Consider the following 25,991-nt stretch of genomic DNA (forward strand, 5'->3'; position numbering starts at 1 on the left):
AATTTCAAGGGCATACTACACTGCTACTTCAATGTTCATGCCTAAACTACCCAATTCAACTTTAACGTCTCTGAGAGTAGGTTCTATATATACACTTATCCCTACAGTGTTTAATGTAAGCAATAAACATAGCAGATATTCAAGAAAATTATCTTCTGAACAAATACAATTTCTTTCAACATAGTACTTCTTTTTCAAGTTTCAGCAGCCCAGGTTACAAGTGTTTTCAGAAAGAAAGAAACAGTTTAAGTTTAAATTGGAAGCCTGAAGAACTTGCCTCCATTTGGTCTCAACTTAATTTTGGATCTGAAAGATAAAAGCTAACAAGGATAAGGTCTTCTAGTGAGGTCCTATTGAGTTCACATGAGATTCTCATATATCCATTTATATATCTGATGATGTACATGACATCATTACCACTTCTATCTACAATGTGCATCCATATTATTCAAACTGACATACTTTGAGTGGTGAAACGACACAAATAAAACACCACCACAGTCAACAGAAAACACATGGTTAACTGCTTAAAACTGTAATCATTTAAGTAAAAAGAAACATCTGTTAACACGGTACATACTGTTAACAACAGTAGGCCAGATTTCAGATTTGAAGCCATTTTTATGAGTCCAATGCTAACATTTCCATCTGGGTGAAGTCAGGCTAAAGGCATTTGCAGGAACCCATCACCACTGTGGAGAAACTACACTGATGACGCTGAAACAGCATTTGCTGCCGCTGCACATTAATGTCTCAGAGCTAGGCTGAAGCTGGATGTATCCATCTTAGAACTGAAAGTTGTACCCTTTGACCAGTATCTCCCATTTCACCAATTCCTTAGCCCCTGGCAACCACCCTTCCACTCCCCTCCTGCGAGTCGGACTTTCAGATTCCAAGTATAACTGAGATGACACAGAGTTTGTTTCTTTGCTGGCTTGTTTCACTGAGTATAATGTCCTCTAGGTTCATCCAGGTTGTTGCAAAAGGCAAATTTCCTTCTTTTTCATGGATGAGTAACATTTCAGAGTGAGTGAGTGAGTGTGTGTGTGTCAGTGTGTCACAGTAACATTTCAGTGGGGGTGCGGGGTGTGTGACATTTTATCTGTTCACACGCTGACAGACACTACAGTGTGAATAATGCTACAACAATGAAAATGGAACGCAGTGCCTCTCTGAGATACTGACTTATTTCCCTTGGATATACACCCAGTAGCAGGACTGCTGGATCATATGGTAATTCTATTTTAATTTTCGGAGGAAGCTTACTATATTTTCCATAATGACTGTGTGAATTTACATTTCCATCAACAGTACACAAAGGGTCCCTTTTCTCCATGCAGCTCACCAACACTTGTCATCTTTTGTCTTTTTGATAATAGACTTCCTAGTGTGAGGTAATATCTCACTGTGATTTTGATTTGTACTAACCTGATGATTACTTTTTTAGATTCCAGGTATAACTGAGATGACACAGTGTTTGTCTCTCTGCCTGGTTCATTTCAGCTCTTTTTATCGATCAGTCAGGTGTATGCTTCTTTGGGAAAAAAAAGTCTATTCGGGTCCTTTGCCCATTTTTTAATCAGGTTACTTGGGAGAGGTTTGCTATTGAGTTGTATGAATTCCTTATACATTTCAGGTATCAGACCCTCATCAAACACATGCCTTGCAAGTATTTTCCCCCTTCCATACACTGATTTTTCAGTTTGTTGATGATTTCCTTTGCTGTGTGAAACTTTTTATTTAGTCCAGTCATATTTACTTTTGGTTTTGTTGTCCGCACTTTTGGTGCATACCCAAAACCAATGCCAAGGTCAATAGCAAAGAGCTTTTTCTTTCCCTATGCTTTCTTCCAGAAGTTTTACAGTTTCAGGTCTCACAGTTAAGTGTTTCATCTGTTTTGAATTCATTTTCATGAACATGACATAAGGTGGCTGTCCAGTATTCTCAAAACCATCTAATAAAAAGACTACTCTTTGCCCATTGTATGTTCTCAGCAGCCTAGTCAAAGATTAGCTGACTGTATAAATAGATATGCTTATATCTGGGCACTCGATTTCTTTCCATGGTTCTGTGTCTGTTTTTATGCCAGTACCACAGTGTTTTGATTACTATACCTTTGTAAACAGTTTGAAATCAGTAACAACCAGCTTTAATTAACCAAGATTAACTTGGTTTTATTTGGAGTCTTTTGTCCTTCTATACAAAACTGAAGAAAATGTGGAAAATGCCGTTAGAATTTTATGCACTGAATCAATCTGGAAATTGCTTTAAGTAGTTGAATATTTTAACAATACTCTTCCAACTAATCAAAACAAGACACTTTTCCATTTATTTGTGTCTTCAATTTCTTTCATCAGTGTCTTTAGAGTTTTCAGTTTATTTTAAATCTATGCACAATTATTCCACACCAGCATCTAGATACTAGAGCCAAATTTTCTCCTTGAATAAAAACAAATCTCGATATTAGCACTGCTCATCAGTAATGTTTTATTACACTGCTTCTAAAGAGAAACCACTTACATGCATGTATTAATAAACGTAAATAGGTTAAAAGTAAAGAAGGGGAAAAGACATACTATGCTAATATTAATCCAAAGAAAGCTTGAGTACCTAAATTAATCCCCAAGTAAATTTCAAAACAAATATTACCTAAAATAAAAGTAAGTTATTCATAATAATGGATCAGTTCCTAAAGATACATAAAAATCCTAAACATTTATGAACCTAATAATAGAGTTTCAAAATATATGAAGCAAAATATGACAGAACTATAACAGGAAAAAATAGAAAAATACACATTTATAATCAGATATTTCAATACCTCTCTCTCAATAACAATAAATACAAGAAGGCAAAAACAAAAAAACGCAGTACACTTGAACAAACACTATCAACCAACCTGACCTAGTTGGCATTTATAGAACATAACGCTCAACAACAGCAGACTGTACCTTCCTCTCAAGCACACATGAAACATTTACCAAGATATGACATATTGGGCTATAAGTTGCAATAAAATATTAAAAGAACTGAATTCACACAAAATATATTTTCTGAATACAAGAGAATTAAAATAAAAATAATATTAAAATATCTGGGAAATACCCAGGAAAGAAAGAAATAAAGGAAATATTATAGTATACTGAAATGTCCCATAGTTCATAATACTTCAGTTCAGTTCCGTTGCTCAGTACAGAAGAATTATTTAACTAAAAGTTGCACTGTAAACATATCTGGAGGGGAAGGGGATAGGGGAGCATGGTGTGAAAAAGCAAACATTTTATACACTGTAACAAAAAGTTCAAAATGCCTAAAAGTGATCAATCAAAATGTAGCAATATATGTATACTAATCATAAATACACAGAATAAATTTAGAAGAAAAAGAAGAACTGAAAGTAGCTGCATCTGGGAAAGACTGGAGAGAGTAGGGTAGGATGGGGCATTTTGTTACATGTAATATTTTGGCTATTTCAACTATGTGCATGTAGTACTTTGACAAAATTCATACTTTCTAAAGAAATCTCATTTACCTCGTGTCATTTTATTCCTAGTGAGAGAGGTATAATGACCTCCATATTCCAGTTAGTCTGCCCAAAATCAAAGCCACTACACTTTCTTGATAAATTATATATACACAATACGTAGCATGGCATCATTTACACAGACAATTAAAGGAGGGTAAAAAATAGTTTTCTGTTCTCATTTTCATTTCTGTAAATACTTTGTTTCCACTCTCGTCTACTGAAGATTACTAGTTTATTGGTTGCATAGAATAAGAAGGAATATTGACAATTAACTTCCCATTGATAATGGATTTTTAAAAGAAACTGGAACAAAGACTGATTCTTTGCAAATGTGGAGAGCAAAATTATACTTAAAATCCAAGAGTAAACAGCTCCTTTAATTATTATTTTTAATTATGGTAAAATATACATAACATCAAATTTACCATCTCAACCATTTTAAGTGACAGTTCAGTGGCATTTTATACAATCATCTCTAGAATCATCCTTCCCTACCTCTGCCACTGACAACCACCATTCTACTACTTCCTGTCCTGTCTATCTGACCACTCTAGCTAGGCACCTCCTTTAAGTGGAATCAGTTATGTCCTGTTCTCTGGCTTATCTCACTTGGCACAGTGTCCTCAAGGTTCATCCATACAAAACTTTTAAAAACTAGTTTCCAAAGCAGTAAAAAAAAAAAAAAAATCAATTTATTTGACAATGCTGTGAGAAATTAAATCACCAATGAATTGAAAAGATACTAGTTAAGAAAAATTAATGTTCCCTCTCCCTCAATCATGATTCTTTAGTGGGCGCTAAAGAATAAGAGGAATAAGTCACAACTGTAAACCACCAAGAAAAGGTTTGTTGGTGCTTCATAATGTGCATGAAGGAAGGGGAAAACCCAGTTCTGCTTTTGAAAACTCCAAACAATTACTTTTCCTCTAAGGTTGTACACTTCTATGTTGTGCAGCAAAGGTCTATAAGAAAGGGCTTCTGTAAATTCACACTGAGTCTTTGTTTTCTATTTTAAGGGTGAGGCCACAAAAAGACAAGAGTGCTAACAATGTTAGGTGTTCACAAAATACCGAGTCATGGTACATATAAATCAGTACGAAATAGCCTCCATTCAGTCATACAGAGCACAAGTAGAAAATACATGAAATCTGACCTTTACAATATACTTTGAAAAGGTTCCCTTGGCTGCAGTGTTTTTTTAAAAAACAGGCTTGTTGTGTGCCTTTCCATTCCCTTCCATTCTCTTATTCAGAATCTCTACCCTGAATACCCTGCATTTATTTCCATCTAAAACGCACACAGAGGTCCCAGACAGCCTTTCAATGCAGCCACTACACAGACAAAGGACACCAGCCCTTTGAGATATCAGAAACACCACTCTGATATTGGGGTGCACCGGTTCTCTGAATTCTGATTTATGCTGGAACTAGAGTCACCCACAGAATTTTAACAAGGACTGATAACCAGTAGTGCCTCAAGTGTCCAGGGGTCTGACAAGCACTTAACCAAGAGCTATGCTTTTCACAGGTTCAAAATATTAATACCAAAAAAGTAAAAAATCTGCTTAAAACAAAGTCAGATATTTTATACGATAATCATACATTTTTTAACAGTGTTTAAGGCAAGACATTCATTTTTGTCTTATAAAGATTGTATCTGGCATATACAATAATAAATGAATACCACTGCTAAGATTATGTCAATGATATATACAAAAATAAGTGATTACCACTGCTAACTAATATAAGACTATGTCAATGACATTCCAACACAAAATTCCCACTGTCCAAAATCACCTGCTTTGTTGTTATTTACTAAGCAGTTGGCCACAACCCCTCAAAAGACAAAGTATTACATATACAACACTGGCATTACCTAAGTTCTTAAATGCTACAAAAGCTCTAAGTGACACCATCTCCATGTGACACCCACCATATGTCAAAACAACACACCTCACTCATTCCAAAATAAAACTGCATTTATTGCTTTTGACTTTCCTTTCAACGAAGACAAATTTTGGCCAGAAGGAAGCATACCAGGTTTTTTCCTCTTTTCTTTTTTAGGCTGCTTCTCCAGCAGTACCTTTTAAGAATTTTGAAGGTAGAATTTTGTCTGCTTTGTGATATCTCATAAAACCAGACCACCTGATAGGAGGACATCATAAAAAAGGTCTATTCCCAGAGAGCACATATATCTCAGGACATGAAACACTTTATCTTAAGCTGGGGGCGGGGGGAGGTGATGGGGTGTGTGTGTGTGTGTGTGTGTGTGTGTGTGTGTGTGTGTGTGTTTATATATATGTGTGTGTGTGTATACATATACATATACATAAAGACTTGTGAAGTTTACAGGCTTAAGGAACTAATAATACAAAAAACATTTTTAGGACATCTTAGTAATTCTTTAATTGCTATATGAGATAAATTTCATTTATAATACAAGTATGCTTAAGGAAAATTTTAAGATTAAAATAATTGTAATAAATGTATCTTAAAGGATACTAATGTGCATGTAAAAACACAAAGTTGTCAACTGTACCTACTCTACTGAACAAGAATAAACTTAAGTAACAAACATCAGCAAATGAATTAACAAATGGTAGAATAACACATAGAACCCCTTATAAATATTCACAAATAAAAATGTTGTTGCCACTTTGTTATAGATTTCTTTCTGGTTCCATTTTCAAGATTACTAACACAGCACAGTTACAATGAAAGGAGAAAGGAAACTGAAGTTGAAAGACACACATAAAAGATGAAAAAACAAGCCAGTTTTTATCCCCATTACTTCAGTGTATTTTGAAACTCGTTAATTTAATAGACATTAGGAATAAACCAGTGTTTTAGGTAGGAAAGACTAACATTTCTTGCAATCAAATATTCCATGATCACCACTTCTTAATAACTCTTGATTAATGGAGATTTAACATTGGAAACAGTGTCAGACTTTATTTGGGGGGGCTCCAAAATCACTGCAGATGGTGACTGCAGCCATGAAATTAAAAGACGTTTACTCCTTGGAAGGAAAGTTATGACCAACCTAGATAGCATATTCAAAAGCAGAGACATTACTTTGCCAACAAAGGTCCATCTAGTCAAGGCTATGGTTGTTCCTGTGGTCATGTATGGATGTGAGAGTTGGACTGTGAAGAAAGCTGAGCGCCGAAGAATTGATGCTTTTGAACTGTGGTGTGGGAGAAGACTCTTGAGAGTCCCTTGAACTGCAAGGAGATCCAACCAGTCCATTCTAAAGGAGACCAGCCCTGGGTGTTCTTTGGAAGGACTGATGCTAAAGCTGAAACTCCAGTACTTTGGCCCCCTGATGGGAAGAGTTGACTCATTGGAAAAGACTCTGATGCTGGGAGGGATTGGGGGCAGGAGGAGAAGGGGACGACAGAGGATGAGATGGCTGGATGGCATCACCGACTCGATGGACATGAGTTTCAGTGAACTCCGGGAGTCGGTGATGGCCAGGGAGGCCTGGCGTGCTGCTATTCATAGGGTCGCAAAGAGTCGGACACGACTGAGCAACTGAACTGAACATTTCTAGACTTCCTAAAAACAATGTTATAAAACACTATGACATATACTGAGTAACTGAATGGGCACAGAACAAATGAACAATCTAGGTTTCAGTTGCCATTAGAAGTGTAGAATCTGTGTTAAAAGTACTTTAAGAGAAATTTTTTCTCACACTAATCTGTGCTTCAAGCATGGGAATAAATTAACAGTGACTGGATCTTAAACCGTATTAGCCAAAGAAAACACCAGTCACCTTACGCAAAGCTAGCACATTCAGTGATTTCTTAAGATACTGATTATTTTTAAGTCATCTGTCCTGGCCTGTTAGTTCAGTCAACAGAACTATGTTAAGAAGGCAGGTAATTCTCTTTACTCAGAAAACTGTTTTAACTCTCAGACGGTAAAACGTCTGTCTACAATGCGGGAGACCAGGGTTTGAGCCCTGGGTTGGAAAGACCCCCTGGAGAAGGAAATGGCAATCTGCTCTAGTACTACTGCCTGGAAAATCCCATGGACAGAGGAGCCTGGTAGGCTACAGTCTATGGGGTCGCAAAGAGTCAGACACGACTGAGCGACTTTACTTTCACTTTCTATTTTCACTATCATTCTGAGTGTTAATCTTCGAAAATTGAGTACAGTGCCTTTAATAATACTGTTATAATGATTTTCTTTTAAACCATCAATAGGGCTTTCAAGACATTATGACAGTGTTAGAAAGGTGTAGTTTAATCTAGCTCAGTCCCATTAAACTAGCTTCTTCCAGTACAGAGCTCACTTTTCCAGAAACATTTTTCCTCCCAACAGGGTATACCTATATACTTTTTAACTATTCCATAGAACTGTATTCCTCTTGTTCTCTCTTGCGATATAGGTTAATAAATGTTAAAATCTTGTGTAAGCCCATTACCAGTCTTTATATGTGTGACTTTCCCCTTGGTATCTATATTCCAAAGCTTTTGATAAAGTCCTGTTTTTTTCCTTCAAATCAAGTCCAATGGAAAACAGTAAAAAAAAAACAAAAAGCAATTTCATTGCTTTACTTATGCCAAGGTTAGATTCTAGAGCTTATCTGGCATATCAGCCAAAAACAGAACTCTATTATTTTTAAGTATAAATACAAATACAATATTTGAATCAACTTATGAGATGTCTCCCTATGGAGCAAATTAGTAAACTGTCAGCCTATAAAGACCTATTCAAAGACATCTGTGTTTTAAATATTTGATGAAAGTGTGCTAAAATTCCAAATAGTCTTAAGTCACTGACAGCTCAAAATTCTATTTATCATGTAAAATAAAGTAACATGTTCATAAATAAGAAAAAATCGTACATTTTCCTCTTAATTTTCAAGTATCTTTTGGGGGGAGACTCTACTGCATTAAAAACTTGGTTAGGTATATTAGAAAAATAAAGAGGCTAACACAGTTATGTTTTATATACCTTCACCTTCCTAAACATGAATAATTCAAAATTCAGAAACTGCAGCAGAATTAAAGTCTGCAGAAATTTTAAAAATGTTGCTATCACATCTTGATCATGGGGGGGAAAAGCGGATTTGAAATGACAAACCTTAAAAGTTATTTAGTCCATAAGGAAATTTACAAAACTATATTTTATGGAGGTAGTAACTATTTACCTTTCTTTCCCCACTTTAAAAGTGCTGATCTTTAGTAATGGCTCTTCTTTGTGAGCCAAAGAGTTAAAACCATCTCTTTTACTCCCAAATGAGTGTCAGTCCCACTCAAGAGGTGCCATGTTTTATTTAAAACATACTCTTTCTCAGTAACCACTTTGTTCTAATTGGCAAGGCAAAGCCATGTCCCTAAAGCACATAGCTCGTTACATTCAGTTTGGATTACAAAAACATACAATGAAACAAACTGCATCGAAATGTACAAATTAACGGTGCAGGGGTATGGACAGAGAGGTGGAATTAGATTGTAATATGGAACAAAATCCACAGGGAGGCTAGGGAACAAATCACTAGTGTCTCAATAAACTATACAAGGTTTCCAAATGAGCAAATACATAAGGCTGAAGACAGGATCTTCCATAATTCAACCAAATTGCTTAAATATGGATATGACAAAACAAGACTTTTTCCCAATACTATTATGCATACATGTGTATGAGAGAATAGGAATACCAACGAGAAGGTTTAACAAATGAAACCTGCAGGTTGCACTGTCTAAATATGAAACTCATCTTTGCCTTCACACTGACAATGGGCAAAACAGCCCTGCAATTAAATCACACCTCCAAATATTTTTGAAAAAAAATCTTCTGAGAAGCAAAACACAGGAGACTAAATTAAAAATAGTGCATCACTATGCAGTACAGAGGGCAGGGTTAATGAGCTAAAAGTTACATGAACAAGAAGACGGACATTAAGAAATGAAGATCTCACCACCAAAATAGAAAAAGGATTAGACGTAACACTCCCCCCACCACACATGCACATCTTTCCCCAAATCAGCTACTCTGTGAAGCTTCCAGCACCGTTTCTCCAGTTCTCCCTTGAGATAGACAAACTGCAACCGAAATAAAGGAAAAGAGAACAGGAAAAGTGTCTAACCTTAACCTACATACAAATGCAAAACAATCCAACAGCTACATTCTTGCAGTGTTTACAGTTCAACCCTGTCTACACCAGCTGCCTTCATGGTTGACAACATCAAATAGTCGTGGAAGACTGTTTGTGTAAACACCTAAAATCAAATTTCAGTTCTCTACTTAAGATTTATTTAGTTTTGGGAATATTATTTAATCCATCAGAGCTGCGGTGTCTTTATCTGTCTTGAACTGCCTTATTAAAAACACAGACAAAGTTGTCCATGCACCGCCTCCATCTTATTTTACAAACAGTAATTCTCATAACCAGTCCATTCTGAAGGAGATCAACCCTGGGATTTCTTTGGAAGGAATGATGCTAAAGCTAAAGCTGAAACTCCAGTACTTTGGCCACCTCATGCGAAGAGTTGACTCACTGGAAAAGACTCTGATGCTGGGAGGGACTGGGGGCAGGAGGAGAAGGGGACGACAGAGGATAAGATGGGGGGGTGGTCTCCAAGCCTCTTTCTCAAAGGTGCCCATCAGTATAAAATTTAAGCACATACCTCTTATAGGACTTTTTGTTTTGAAAATAGTTGTATACTCCTACAGTGGATTAAATGGTATGTGTACTCAGTTACTCAGTCATGTCCAACTCTTTGCAACCCCATGGACTCTACCCCACCAGGCTCCTCTGTCCATGGATCTCCCCAGGCAAGAATACTGGAGCAGGTTGCCATTTCCTACTCCAGGGGATCTTCTTGACCCAGGGTTCGAACCCATATCTCTGGCATCTCCTGCACAGCCGGCGGATTATTTACCACTGAGCCACATGGGAAGCCCCAGTTAAGTGATGTGCCCCCTTCACAACTACCCTCCGCCCAAAAAAGGAACAGGTCCACCTGGAACCAGTGAATGTAATCTTATTTGGAAATAGGATCTTTGCAAACATAATTAAGGATTTTTTAGATAAGATCATCCCAAGTAAGGGTGGGGCCCTAAATCCAATGACACTCATCCTCAGACCAGACAGACACACACAGGTGAGAAAGCCATGTGTAAATAAAGGCAGACTGGAGTAATGCGCTAACAAGCCAAGGAGGGTTGGCAGCGATGGGAAGCTAGTGGAGGCAAGGAAGAGAGTCTCTCTCAGGGGCTCCAGCCCGGAGGCTGACATCTTGATTTCAGACTTCTGGCCTCCGAAACTCTGAGAGAACAAATTTCTGTTGTTTTAAGCCACCAAATTGGTGGTAATTAGTTATAGCAACTTTAGGAAACTGACACCAGTAAGACTATATACATTATAAAAACCAGCAATTTTTAAAGAATGATAAAAACAAATCTTAGTAGAAATTCCAACAATCTTGTGCAATATCACCATTAGAGACCACAGCTTTAGACCGATAACATGGGCAGAACCAAGTTCAAGAAACACAGCCAAACTATCTCAAAATACTCGGGGACTATTAAATTTCTTCTTTTTTACCTAAAACAATGACACACGGTCACAATTTTTCCACTTGAGGCCTAAAACAAGTTGTCTTTCTGCTACTTAAAGCACTGAGCATTTTATTTCCCATTAGAAATGCAACAACTATTTTTGACATAATTTCCATAACAAGATCATCTTCAATTTATCTTGACTAGCATAATAATTAACCACAATTTTAAAATGCTTATTAGTAAGACAGCAAACTGCTATAGACTAAGAGGTCAGAAAAGGTTGCCAGAGTTCGGCTTTGCTAATCAGTTAAGGACCTGCTGCCTCTGACTTGCTTTCAATTGAGAGCAAGGAAGCTACATCACAAAGATAGGGTTTCTAATACAGATACAGTGTTACATATTCAAACAAGTGTTAAAACAGAGAGAAAGACAGAGAGAACATGAGGTCAGGACAACTGTGGTATAAAAACAGTAGTTGAAAATCAATGTATACGTCTGTCCATCGGCAGAGGACTAGATAAACTGTAGCAGAGTATAATGAAAGTGACCAATAATTTATCAACCAAACTGGGGCATGGAGAAGTACAAAGGGATAATACTAATTTCACTGATATAAAAATCATAAACCAAGACTGTTCCAGGAAATTAAGAAACAAAAATCATAAACTAAGACTGTTATAGAAAACTAAGACTTTTGTGATAATAGATAATAATTAGTTAATGTGAACCAGAGCAACATGTGTCAAAATGATTACTTTGGAAAAGGATTATTTTGAAAAATACAGGGACTTCCTTGGTGGTCCAGTAGTTAAAACACTATGCTTCCAAACCCGGGGGTGGAGGTTCGATCCTTGGTCAGGGAACTAAGACCCCACATTCCACGTGGCCAAGGATAATAATAAATGCAAGTTACCTATTCATAGTAAAAAGTATAAAGATAAAAATAACTATGGAACTGTAAGATTTTAGTTCCCTTGTAAGATATGTTATAAAGCAAAAAAAAAAAAAATCTACAAAATGTTTTACTAATTCTGGGTTTGCTTGAGGATGTTTATTACTGACTACTTTCTATAATATTCTGAATTTCAGACATCCAACCAGACAGATACCCAACAATGGACATAAAATGGTTCAGAGAATCTGATGAGCTAAACTGTCTCTCTCTAACAAATACAAAATGAAGTAGGGCAAAGGCTGACAGACTTTTGCCAAGAGAACGTACTGGTCATAACAAACACCCTCTTCCAACAACACAAGAGAAGACTCTACACATGGACATCACCAGATGGTCAACACCAAAATCAGATTGATTATATTCTTTGCAGCCAAAGATGGAGAAGCTCTATACAGTCAGCAAGAACAAGACCGGGAGCTGACTGTGGCTCAGATCATGAACTCTTTATTGCCAAATTCAGGCTTAAATCAAACTAAGTAGGGAAAACCACTAGACCATTCAGGTATGACCTAGATCAAATCCCTTATGATTACACAGTGGAAGTGACAAATAGATTCAAGGGATTAGATCTGATAGACAGAGTGCCCGAAGAACTATGGACGGAGATTCATGATATTGTAGAGGAGGCAGTGATCAAGATCATCCCCAAGAAAAAGAAATGCAAAACAGCAAAATGGTTGTCTGAGGAGGCCTTACAAACAGCTATGAAAAGAGAAGCAGAAGACGAAGGAGAAAAGGAAAGATAAACCCACTTGAATGCAGAGTTCCAGAGAACAGCAAGGAGAGATAAGAAAGCCTTCCTCAGTGATTAATGCAAAGAAATAAAGGAAAACAATAGAATGGGAAAGACTAGAGATCTCTTCAAGAAAATTAGAGATACCAAGGGAACATTTCATGCAAAGATGGGCTCGATAAAGGACAGAAATGGTATGGACCCAACAGAAGCAAAAGATGTTATAACAAGAGGTGGCAAGAATACACAGAAGCACCATACAAAAAGATCTTCACGACTCAGATAACCACGATGGTGTGATCAGTCACCTAGAAGTCAGACATCCTGGAATGTGAAGTCAAGTGGGCCTTAGAAAGCATCACTATGAACAAAGCTAGTGGAGGTGATGGAATTCCAGTGGAGCTGTTTCAAATCCTGAAAGGTGATGCTATGAAAGTGCTGCACTCAATATGCCAGCAAATTTGGAAAACTCACAGTGGTCATAGGACTGGAAAAGGTCAGTTTTCATTCCAATCGCTATGAAAGGCAATGCCAAAGAACGCTCAAACTACCACACAATTGCACTCATCTCACATGCTATAAAGTAATGCTCAAAATTCTCCAAGCCAAGCTTCAACAGTACATGAACCGTGAACTTCCAGATGTTCAAGCTGGTTTTAGAAAAGGCAGAGGAACCAGAGATCAAACTGCCAACATCTGCTGGATCATCAAAAAAGCAAGAGAGTTCCAGAAAAACATCTATTTCTGCTTTATTGACTATGCCAAAGTCTTTGACTGTGTGGATCACCACAAACTGTGGAAAATTCTTCAAGAGATGGGAATACCAGACCACCTGACCTGCCTCCTGAGAAATCTGTATGCAGGTCAGGAAGCAACAGTTAGAACTGGACATGGAACAGACTGGTTCCAAACAGGGAAAGGAGTGTGTCAAAGCTGTATATTGTCACCCTGCTTATTTAACTTATATGCAGAGTACATCATGAGAAACGCTGGACTGGATGAAGCATAAGCTGGAATCAAGATTGCCAGGAGAAATATCAATAACCTCAGATATGCAGATGACACCACCCTTACGGCAGAAAGCAAAGAAGAACTAAAGAGCTTCTTGATGAAAATGAAAAAGCAGAGTGAAACAGTTGGCTTAAAATTCAACATTCAGAAAACTAAGATCACGGCATCTGGTCCCATCACTTCATGGCAAATACATGGGGTAACAGTGACAGACTTTATTTTGGGGGACACTCTAAAACTGCTGCAGATGGTGACTGCAGCCATGAAATTACAAGATGCTTGCTCCTTGGAAGAAAAGTTATGACCAACCTAGATAGCATATTAAAAAGCAGAGATAATCCTTTGCCAGCAAAGGTCCATCTAGTCAAGGCTATGGTTTTTCCAGTATGGATGTGAGAGCTGCACTATAAAGAAAGCTGAGCACAGAAGAACTGATGCTTTTGAACTGTGGTGTTGGAGAAGACGCTTGAGAGTCCCTTGGACTGCAAGGAGATCCATTCTGAAGGAGATCAGCCCTGGGATTTCTTTGGAAGGAATGATGCTAAAGCTGAAACTCCAGTACTTTGGCCACCTCACGTGAAGAGTTGACTCACTGGAAAAGACTCTGATGCTGGGAGGGATTGGGGGCAGGAGAAGGGGACGACAGACGATGAGATGGCTGGATGGCATCCCTGACTCGATGGACTTGAGTCTGAGTGAACTCCGGGAGATGGTGATGGACAGGGAGGCCTGGCGTGCTGCGATTCATGGGGTTGCAAAGAGTCGGACACGACTGAGCAACTGAACTGAACTGAATAATAAAAGTCTCAACAAACAAAGTCAAAATTAATTAAAAATCCCCCAAATACTGAGACTACCAATATTAAATCTTTTAATATAACCTCCACTCAGCTTTATCCCATGCAATTAAATACATAATTTAAAAACAGTATACAACACATACTTCAATCAGCATTTAAATAATGTCCCTATGTTATTTTTAAAAGGAAAAAAAAATCACAAACAAGCTAATGGCATGGTAAGAGCAGATATTACGAAACTCTAATCACTTTGGATTTATACAGAAGATTAGACAGCAATAAACAAGCTTGGTAATTTTCAGACTGGATACAAGATATGCAGCAGTAAGGAAAAACGAACCTTACTTCAAGCTATTCCAATCCCTTAAAGCCTCTCTCGAAAGTCCACTTTAAATTTAAAACAATAAGTAAAACAATATCAAGAAATAAAGTGAATATGATATTACTATGCTAAGTTAATGATTATCTCCCAGCTGACAAAGGCTACTACAGATATATTCATTGATAACCACATTTTTCTCCAATGGTAAGTATCAGAACGCAACACCTAAGCTTATTCGTGTGAATAGGGACCTGAAAACAGACTCCTATGAGATCAAGCACGGTTATCTCTAGAGTCACAGCAGAACGTGCTTCCCACAGGACATGGATCATTTTCTTCACCGCAATGTTCTTCACCACTAACAAAGCATGAGACAGAGCTAACTAATTACGAAGCAAAAGTAGGCTCAACTGTCTTCCCACTAAGAAATATATACCTGAGAAGTTACACTGAAACTAATTTTCAGAAAATTAAATTAACCATTACCTTATAATCTGAGAGATGATTTATCTCCTTTAATTAATCTTCAACTGACAAGACACGTGTAAACTGATGTAGTAATGCATTAAAAGTGTTACTTTTTAAAGGAAATAGTCTATATAGTGGGCTTCCCTAGTGGCTCAGCAGTCAAGAATCTGCCTGTGATGAAGGAACAGGAGATACGACTGCTGGGTCAGGAAGATCCCCTGGAGGAGGGCATGGCAACCCAAGCAAGTATTCTTGCCTGGAGAAGCCCACGGACAGAGACTGGCCAGATACAGTCCATGCGGTTGCAAAGAGTCGGACACAACTGAAGCAACTTAGTATGTACACACACAATTCTACAAAAGGCTTAGAAAACAACAATTTCCTGCACTGTGATTAATCATCCCTCCCTTATTTTTCCAATTTTATGTGAATCATGGAATAGCAAGTTTCTTAAAAGTTAGGCTTAAATGGAACAATATGTTCAAAATCATGTCTGCAGTTTAAAAGAACCTGCTTATTTTGATTTTGCAATGAAGTACTTTTGTCAATCAATAAATAGACATATTAGGGTCCTTTTTCTTTTTTTTTTAAGAAATTGCTAAAAATTATTAAAAACCACATATATGCCATCTAAAGGTCCATAAGAACAAACTGGTTCTTTTACACTCAGCACTTGTTAAAAGTCTGTCTTCTGATAAGCATCTGTCATCAAAGAATCTACTTAAACAATCTCCCATCCCTTGGAAACTATCTTCAGGCTCACTCCCTTGTAAAGTATAATGGTCCATGGATCACAGCTACTCGCTGGTTACCAGACTCCTCCGTCCCCCACAGCAAGCATTTCCAAGGATGGTAGAGATGGAGTTACTTCACTCAGGTCATTAAAAATCTCTGCCTTCCCCACTTGTGATCATCCTGTTTGATATTTCTGACATATATATATTTTTCAGCAAACTCATTATGTGAAAAGCATTGCTTTAATGATAGCTGAGCTTCAATACAGTAGTATGGGAGATCATTGTGAATTTGATACTAAATGTCCCTAAAAATCTAGATCAGTTGGTATCTAAAACTCAAAAATTCATAAAATGAATTTGCACTCAAACAGAAAATAACACCCCAGGCATTTCTATAGTTTTAAGAGGCAAGACCACCCTTCAGATGCTATGTCTGATCTTTTGTATACCTTAACACAGCTCAAGGCAATTGGGATTAGTTCATGCTTCCACACAGAAAATCACATAATCCAAATTAGTCAAGAGCTCAGAGCAAACCAAGATCATAAGAAATCAGCTGGTTAACACCTTACCTAAAGATAGAAAGGAAATATGCCCTATTTTCCAAAGAGAATGAGATCTCCAGTAACTCAATGATTTTCCAATGAATTTCTGCAATTCAGTGGTTTTAAACTTTTTAAACCATACTCCATTGTAATATGTTTATATCACAACCCACTGCACGTTATTTTCATTTATATGTATATCTCAGAAATTTCACAAATAATACCTTACCCTTACTAATCCATTCTGAAGGAGATCAGCCCTGGGATTTCTTTGGAAGGAATGATGCTAAAGCTGAAACTCCAGTACTTTGGCCACCTCGTGCAAAGAGTTGACTCATTGGAAAAGACTCTGATGCTGGGAGGGATTGGGGGCAGGAGGAGAAGGGGATGACAGACGATGAGATGGCTGGATGGCATCACGGACTCGATGGACGTGAGTCTGAGTGAACTCCGGGAGTTGGCGATGGACAGGGAGGCCTGGCGTGCTGCGATTCATGGGGTCACAAAGAGTCGGACACGACTGATTGACTGAACTGAACTGAACTTGATATTTGTGATGCACTCAGACTGTTTTCCATTGTACTCAAATTTTAAATGCTATATTGGTTTCTATACCCACGAATGATCCACAATACAGTTTGAAAAACTGCATTAAAAAGTAGTGTTTCAGCCAATAAAATGTTCATATCATCTTAATGTAACTATCAGTAGCATGTCATGAAATCTTCTGCTTTCTATTACAAACGTTTACTGATTTGTTAAGTAAGCCAATATGAAAGCCAATATGAAATGTTTAGTGGAAAACAACAGTATGGCAGTTAACATATTATAAAGGGGGTGGGAAAAGTTAAGACTAGACAAGACTCTAAACATGTTTTTACTCATTTCGTTCAATTTAATGCAAATGTGTTGTAACAAACTCACTTTCCTACCACATAGTTTTGAAAAGGAATCTTGAAAAATCTCTTTAACTAACCGAATGGTACACAACAGCTATTTTTAAAGCAACTTTTCCACCTTTTAAAGTATACTGTACACTTTAAGATACACTTTAAAAGACTATTTAAAATCACAGTGGCTTTTGGACAAAGTAATCTTCATGTTGTCTTGCACATTTCATGCCTCTGCTGCAATAATGCATTTCTATACTTTATCTTCATACACCAACAAAATCCACCACTGTATCTTTAAAGTTCAATGATCTTTTTTCTTCTAAATTTCAAAAAGAACACCAAATGCTGCTTCAGCAAGCAAGAGGTTGTTTATGAGTCATTCCTTTCAACTGAGGCTGGGGAAATCAGGAGCGGAGGGGTAGAGATAAAGAAGAAAGGAGAGCATATTTTCATGACACACTTGAAAATATTCTCAGTATTTTTAAAAATAAAAATAACAAAGCTGTATAAAGCGTAAATGGACACAAGACCACCAGAGATTCGAAAAATAATGACAACCATAGAAAATAAAACTGTAACAAATCCAAAGAAACATGCCTGAACTATTTTCATTGATAATGTTTAAATTTTATGTCTATTTAGGGGCATGAGACAGTTCTTTGAGTACTGGATATGAACCACCTGACTCAAGGTACCTGACTTTTCCCCTCAGCTACACTTCACTGAATCATAAGGGGGAACTAGTTTTACATGGAGAAAGACACACAAGTATACATTTTCTCTCACTGCTACTCTATCTTTACTACAAATGAAAACATGGAAGTGTTAAGTCTCTCAGTCATATCTGACTCTGTAACCCCAAGGACTGTAGCTGGCCAGGCTCCTGTCCATGGAGTTCTCCAGGCAAGAATACTGGAGTGTAGCCATTCCCTTCTGCAGGGGATCTTCCCAACCCAAGGACTAAACCTCGGTCTCCTGCATTGCAGGCCGATTATTTACCATCTGAGCCATAAACTCTCACCAGTGAGAAAGCATTTCCTCATATCTGTTATTGCAGATAAGCAGAGCAAGAAAAGCAGAACACATTCACTTAACATGGCAGAGATTCTGTTAAAAGTTGAATAAAAGGTACCTTACCAGTACCTTTTCCTTTTAAAAACCTAAAGAATTTGACAAATTCCAGACTTTTAACAGAAACAAACTGCCAACTTTCCCAACCTTCCCAACTCCATCCAACCTATCCCCTAGTTTAGACATAAAGGTCTAAAGATCACTTGATGATTATTTCTTTGTCCAACAGCACAGTGAACAGAAGATGAATACTGACAGATTCTCTCCTCAACCAAATTCCAGCCAGGGTCTGTCCTCTTCTCAACCATGCCTCAACCTTGGCCTATAAAAACTAGAGTATCAACACAAATGATTTCATATACTCATATCCCTCTATGCTAATAAATTTAAATAACCACTAATACAGTTTTTAACAGCTCAAGGACCCATCCCAGGGATGGTCCTAGTCCCTCTTATTTAAAGTGCCTCTCTGCAAAAGCTCAAAGCTGCCAGAAGAATTTAAGATCTGTTCTAGCCAAAAGCTGATGATAGGCCCCTGACTACCCTATCCTACAGCTTTTACTTAAAATGGCTTAAAATGTGAATCCTTCCTTCATCCCCCTTTGAGATGTATGTGTATCTACTAAAGCTCAATCACTCAGTAGCGTCCTTCTCAAGGACATGAAAGCCATTTCTCTAACTGTGCTCATTGGGAAGAACAGGGCTTCAATCTCTCACTTCCTCTGCGTAAGATAAAATCTTCACTTCAATAACTGTTAACTAACAGACACAGCCAGTCTAATCATCATTTATATTAACCAGCCCTTTGTGATTTTTCTACTCCCCTGATCATCCTGAGACAAGCTAGCAATCCCTCCCCTACTCCCTCATTCTCCCTTTAAAATGCCCAGTTCCCTCTAGACAAGTCCCCTCCCTCCCTAGTATAGCAGTGTGTTACTGATTAAAATCTGTCCTTAACCTAACTTGTGTACTGGTTTGTCTTTGACAAAATAATAAAGTAATTAAAAAAGGTAATAATGAAAGGTAAACATATCCCAATGAATAAAGACTTACATAAGATCATTAGATGTGGAGTTCTTAAAAAACAAACAAAAAATCTTAAAGTTTTAACTTCATGAAAGTGAAAGTCACTCAGTCGTGTCCAACTCTTTGTGACCCCAAGGACTGACTAGTCCATGGAATTCTCTAGGCCAGAATACTGAAGTGGGTGGCTGTTCCCTTCTCTAGGGGACCTTCCCAACCCAGGGATCAAACCAGGTCTCCCGCACTGCAGGTGGAATCTTTACCAGCTGATCCACCAGTGAAGCCCAAGAATAGTGGAATGGGTAGCCTATCCCTTTTCCAGCGGATCTTCCCGAACCAGGGTCTCGTGCATTGCAGGCAGATTCTTCACCAACTGAGCTATGAGGGAAGCCCGTTAACTTCATGAAGGAGTCATAGATCAAGGAGTCAATCAGTCAGCATTTAGGGGGTGGAAATGGCCCTTGGCAAACATCAAGCCGAAAGCCCTTCATGTTACAAATGATTAATCTAATGCCCAAAGAGGTTAAGTGACTTACCCAAGGTGATTTCAATGAGGGTCTGAATCAGAAAAGCCAATTCAGCATTATTCTCTTTCTGACTCCAACATGAAAATATTCTTTCTCTTGTATTCTCGTTGGTAAAAGCAACCTTCACCATTAATCATTCAAGTCAACATCAAAGATGAATATATACATATATTATGATGAATATATATATATATATATATAAAACCCTTCTATAACATGAGTGTTTACAATCCCACTACAGTCCAACAACTGTAAACTGAGGAAAGCTTGTTTGATACAAGTACACGCAAGATTTCATTTCACTCAGGGAAGATTGTTTCAACAGTTCTAAACAAATATATAAAGCAACTTGGTGAAGAGAAACTACTTTCACACCCAAGCAAAGAAAATAAAAACCCATGCATAAACCCAAAAGAAGATAGACAGTCTTAAAATAATTTAGATGGTCTTAAAAACAACCGAAAGAAGAAAAATGAAAATAAATTGAAAACCCTTTTTCTGCACTTACCAGCAAAGCATTTGGAACAGAGGTTCATAGTCTTGCTGGACCTGGGGCAAAAAAAAAAAGAAAGAAAAGAAAGAAGAGCTAAAACTTCAGTTATCAATCTATCAAAACATAAAGATGTTTGAAACCTAGGCCAAGATCTTCCTGGCCAAGGAACTAAACTAATAAACTAATGAGAAATCCCTAGCCAGCCAGCCACCCCTACCCCATAACAAAACAAAAACAAGACAAAAATAAAATAACAATATAAAGCACGTTTGTTATCTATGAGTTAGCCAATATGTTATTTCTTGTGACTAGCAGCTTATGTGGTGGCAAGTTCAGGAATACTGTAAAAGGCCCATAAGATAACAAAAGAATGAATTTATCCGACGATTGTCACATTCCCTGTATAATGGAACATATATCACACACTCATCAAAAAAGGGAAAATTTTATCCGTAAAGAGGTAAAACTTGCTCCTGATTTACACACTTGATTACCTCTATAATATTACTTGAACTTTTGTCTTCTTTCCCCTCATTCTAGTCCAATTTCAGATCCTGGTCACACTATGACCTTGTCATTTAAAATTCTTTTTACAGATGTTCCCATTCAAATTATTTTTCATGTCCTTTCATCTGTTAATAATAACTACAATTCACTGAATACTAAATTGGGATGGGCACTTAACATACACGATCTCATTAATCTTCCCAACATCCCGAGACTGAGTATCACTGTATTGCTTTGTTTCTAAAATACACTTTTTAAAAGAGTCCCATTAACATTTCTACAACCAGGAAACATCATAGAACTGGCTACAAGTGATAAATAATTTAAAGAGGAAATGTTTCCACCATGTCCTCCAAGGAGATATTAAACTGAGTGGTCTTAGAAATCAAGGACATACAGTCTCATCCCCATTTAACAGGGGAGCAGCTTGCCCGCAGTCACATCGCTGGGGGACTGACTGCAGAGGAAGCTTCTGACCTAGGGTCTGAGCTAACTCCAAAGCCCATACGAACTACAAAAACCTTCTAGAATACCTATCTACAGCCTCATTCCTCAGCAATTCCCCTTCCAATATCTGAGTATTTACCCAGAGTCACTCGTATACATGGAATATGGCAACCATCTTTTGCCCTCCTCAGTAAACTTTACAATTAATGAAAGCCTCCCTCAGGAAGTATTCCGATGATCATGACTGTCTTCTAATATACTGAGACCCAAGATCTAACTGTCGGTAATTGTCACAGAGTGATAAAATGAGGAGATGGGCCGTGAAAGGAGGCAGGAAGAAGTCACTAGAGTTCTCTATCCCAAAAGAGATTCCATGTAGATTTGGGTTAGGCACTCAGTTGTGTCCAACTCTCTGCAACCCCATGGACTAACATAAAGACATCAAAGGTGCTAAGAAAGCTTTCAGTATCAATAAAATGAATAAAAATTTTTTAAAAACAGACAAAGAGGTGCATTAACATCTAACACTTATTACATGTCTACCACATGGTTAAGCATAACACCAAATTCCTTTAACCTCATTTTACCGAAGGGCAAACTGAAGCGCCAAGAGGGTATATAACTTTCCTAGGTTACAGCACTCTCAAGTAGATGAACCTGATCTAATTCCGAAGCCTGTGTTCTTTTCCTCATGCTGAACTAGGGCCCCTGCCTCAGTACAGAAGCTGAGAGGAACACACTCTAGAGGCTGGGGAGAATGGTCCCACAACTGGAGATATACTCTATGGTAATCAAGGCAGCACACGGAAAAAGTAAAGCCTTTCATCTGGAGGAAGCACAACTCCCGCCCTCTTCTCCAAATACACATAAAATACACAGCAAAGCAACCCAAGGCTGCCAGTCATTTCGGTTCCAACCCAAGGAAGAACTGAGGATGAAGGAATTTCTTTGTTGCTCGAACAATCCCCAGGAGGAAGGTCTCCTCCTGATGTGGTCACTGTCTCTCGCCCCTCTGGTGCCACAGAGACACAGAGGTAACCGTTCATCCTCTGCTGCTCCCCAGATCCAGCAGGAAGCACGGAGAGCCTGAGAGAAGAAGTGAGGGCAGCAGGAACCAAGGGTGCCAGTTTTCACGTCTGTGTTTCACAAGCTGGTAAGAAAAAATGGCAACGTAGCATTTTTTCCCACTTGCCCTTATCTCTCTTCAGATAGTTGATGCATTATACCCACTTCAGATGGCTGATGCATATATACCCACTTTATCTATATATCATATCCATTCTACTTTCTAGGTAGGAACTTTTCAGCAACACAGTTATCAATCAGGCTATGAAAGAAATAACACAGATACTGATATTATTAATCAAAACAGAGATGTCTAAAATCTGAAAGAACCCAGATTTTGGCTACAGAATTAAGAGCTACTGGTAATGGCAACTTGGATCCCATGTCAGCAACAGTGAACTTGAAAAAACTAGCAGAGGCTTCTGAGACCCTTGCTCCTTTTTCATGGTTGACATATCAAACTTGAAGCTAATCACACACATACAACTACCAAAAAACATAGTGTGATCATCCTGCACAGTCGTGGACAGACTACTTCAAGTACTCTATGTGGCAGCAAGTATGAAAGACAGATATTGAAAGGTGCACAGGTAACTGCAGTTTTTGCATTGTTGAAATTTGCCATTTGATACTGGAGTACATTCTTAAACAAGCGTGGTTATGTTATACATCATTTTAATGCACATTTCTCACTTGATTTTTTCTTTGCTAATGACAACAACACAAGAGAAGACTCTATACATGGACATCACCAGATGGTCAACATCGAAATGAGACTGATTATATTCTTTGCACCCAAAGATGGAGAAGCTCTATACAGTCAACAAAAACAAGACTGGGAGCTGACTGTGGCTCAGATCATGAACTCCTTATTGCCAAATTCAGACTGAAATTGAAGAAAGTAGGGAAAACCACTAGACCGTTCAGGTATGACCTAAATCAAATCCCTTATGATTATACAGTGGAAGTGAGAAATAGATTTAAGGGCCTAGATCTGACAGACAGAGTGCCTGATGAACTATGGATGGAGGTTCATGACATTGTACAGGAGACAGGGATCAAGACCAGCCCCATGGAAAAGAAATGCAAAAAAGCAAAACAGCTGTCTGGGGAGGCCTTACAAATAGCTGTGAAAAGAAGAGAGGCAAAAAGCAAAGGAGAAAAGGAAAGATATAAGCATCTGAATGCAGAGTTCCAGAGAATAGAAGAAGAGATAAGAAAGCCTTCCTCAGCAATCAATGCAAAGAAATAGAGGAAAACAACAGAATGGGAAAGACTAGAGATCTCTTCAAGAAAATTAGAGATACGAACGGAACATTTCAGGCAAAGATGGGCTCGATAAAGGACAGAAATGGTATGGACCTAACAGAAGCAGAAGATATTAAGAAGAGGTGGCAAGAATACACAAAAAAACTGTACAAAAAGATCTTCACAACCTAGATAATCACGATGGTGTGATCAGTCACCTAGAGCCAGACATCCTGGAATGTGAAGTCAAGTGGGCCTTAGGAACCATCACTACAAACAAAGCTAGTGGAGGTGATGGCATTCCAGCTGAGCTATTTCAAATCCTAAAAGATGATGCTGTGAAAGTGCTGCACTCAATATGCCAGCAAATTTGGAAAACTCGCAGTGGTCATAAGACTGGAAAAGGTCAGTTTTCATTCCAATCCCAAAGAAAGGCAATGCCAAAGAATGCTCAAACTACCACACAATTGCACTCATCTCACACGCTAGTAAAGTAATGCTCAACATTCTCTAAGCCAGGCCTCAGCAATACATGAACCATGAACTTCCAGATGTTTAAGCTGGTTTTAGAAAAGGCAGAGGAACCAGAGATCAAATTGCTAACATCTGCTGGATCATGAAAAAAGCAAGAGAGTTCCAGAAAAACATCTATTTCTGCTTTATTGACTATGCCAAAGCCTTTGACTGTGTGGATCACCACAAACTGTGGAAAATTCTTCAAGAGATGAGAATACCAGAATGTCTCGAGAACCTTATATGCAGGTCAGGAAGCAACAGTTAGAACTGGATATGGAATAACAGACTGCTTCCAAATAGGAAAAGGAGTACGTCAAGACTGTATATTGTCACCCTGCTTATTTAACTTCTATGCATCATGAGAAACACTGGGCTGGAAGAAGCACAAGCTGGAATCAAGATTGCCAGGAGAAATATCAATAACCTCAGATATGCAGATGACACCACCCTTATGGCAGAAAGTGAAGAGGAACTCAAAAGCCTCTTGATGAAAGTGAAAGAGGAGAGTGAAACAGTTGGCTTAAAGCTCAACATTTAGAAAACTAAGATCATGGCATCTGGTCCCATCACTTCATGGGAAACAGATGAGGAAACAGTGGAAACAGTGTCAGACTTTATTTTGGGGGGCTCCAAAATCACTGCAGATGGTGACTGCAGCCATGAAATTAAAAGACACTTACTCCTTGGAAGGAAAGTTATGACCAACCTAGATAGCATATTCAAAAGCAGAAACATTACTTTGCCAACAAAGGTCCATCTAGTCAAGGCTATGGTTTTTCCTGTGGTCATGTATCGATGTGAGAGTTGGACTGTGAAGAAGGCTGAGCGCCAAAGAATTGATGCTTTTGAACTGTGGTGTTGGAGAAGACTCTTGAGAGTCCCTTGGACTGCAAGGAGATCCAACCAGTCCATTCTGAAGGAGATCAGCCCTGGGATTTCTTTGGAAGGAATGATGCTAAAGCTGAAACTCCAGTACTTTGGCCACTTCATGCAGAGTTGACTCATTGGAAAAGACCCTGATGCTGGGAGGGATTGGGGGCAAGAGGAGAAGGGAACGACAGAGGATGAGATGGCTGGATGGCATCACCAACTCGATGGACATGAGTCTGAGTGATCTCTGGGAGTTCGTGATAGACAGGGAGGCCTGGCGTGCTGCGATTCATGGGGTCGCAAAGTCGAACACGACTGAGCGACTGAACTAAACGACATTAGTTGTTTATATGTAGAGTTTAGAATTGATGTTAGACAAAAAGCAAATTCAAGCGATTTTCTTGAGTTCAAAATGGGTCGTAAAGCAGTGGAGACAACCCATAACATCAACAACATATTTGGCCCAGCAACTGCTAATGAACGTACAGTGCGTTGTGGTTCAAGAAGTTTTGCAAAGGAGATGAGAATCTTGAAGATGAAGAGTGTAATGGCCAGCCATCAGAAGTTGACAAAGAGCAACTGAGAGCCATCATCAAAGTTGATCCTCTTAGAACTACATGAGAAGTTGTCAAGGAACTCAATGTTGACCATTCTACGGTCATTCAGCATTTGAAGCAAATTGGAAAGACGAAAAAGCTCGATAGGTGGGTGCCTTTT

General features: G+C 38.3%; 1 protein-coding gene across 1 annotated transcript in view; it reads right to left on the reverse strand.

Moving 5' to 3' along the window:
- The window catches only part of ZFAND3 (zinc finger AN1-type containing 3), a 314,060-nt gene that overhangs the window by 189,902 nt on the left and 98,167 nt on the right, over positions 1-25,991 (reverse strand). Inside the window, exon 2 of the mRNA XM_018038720.1 lies at positions 20,637-20,677. Within this exon, the coding sequence (XP_017894209.1) occupies positions 20,637-20,677 (41 nt within the window). The remainder of the gene's footprint in view (positions 1-20,636; positions 20,678-25,991) is intronic.

Source organism: Capra hircus, chromosome 23 (assembly GCF_001704415.2).
Source record: "Capra hircus breed San Clemente chromosome 23, ASM170441v1, whole genome shotgun sequence".
Classification (NCBI taxonomy): domain Eukaryota; kingdom Metazoa; phylum Chordata; class Mammalia; order Artiodactyla; family Bovidae; genus Capra; species Capra hircus.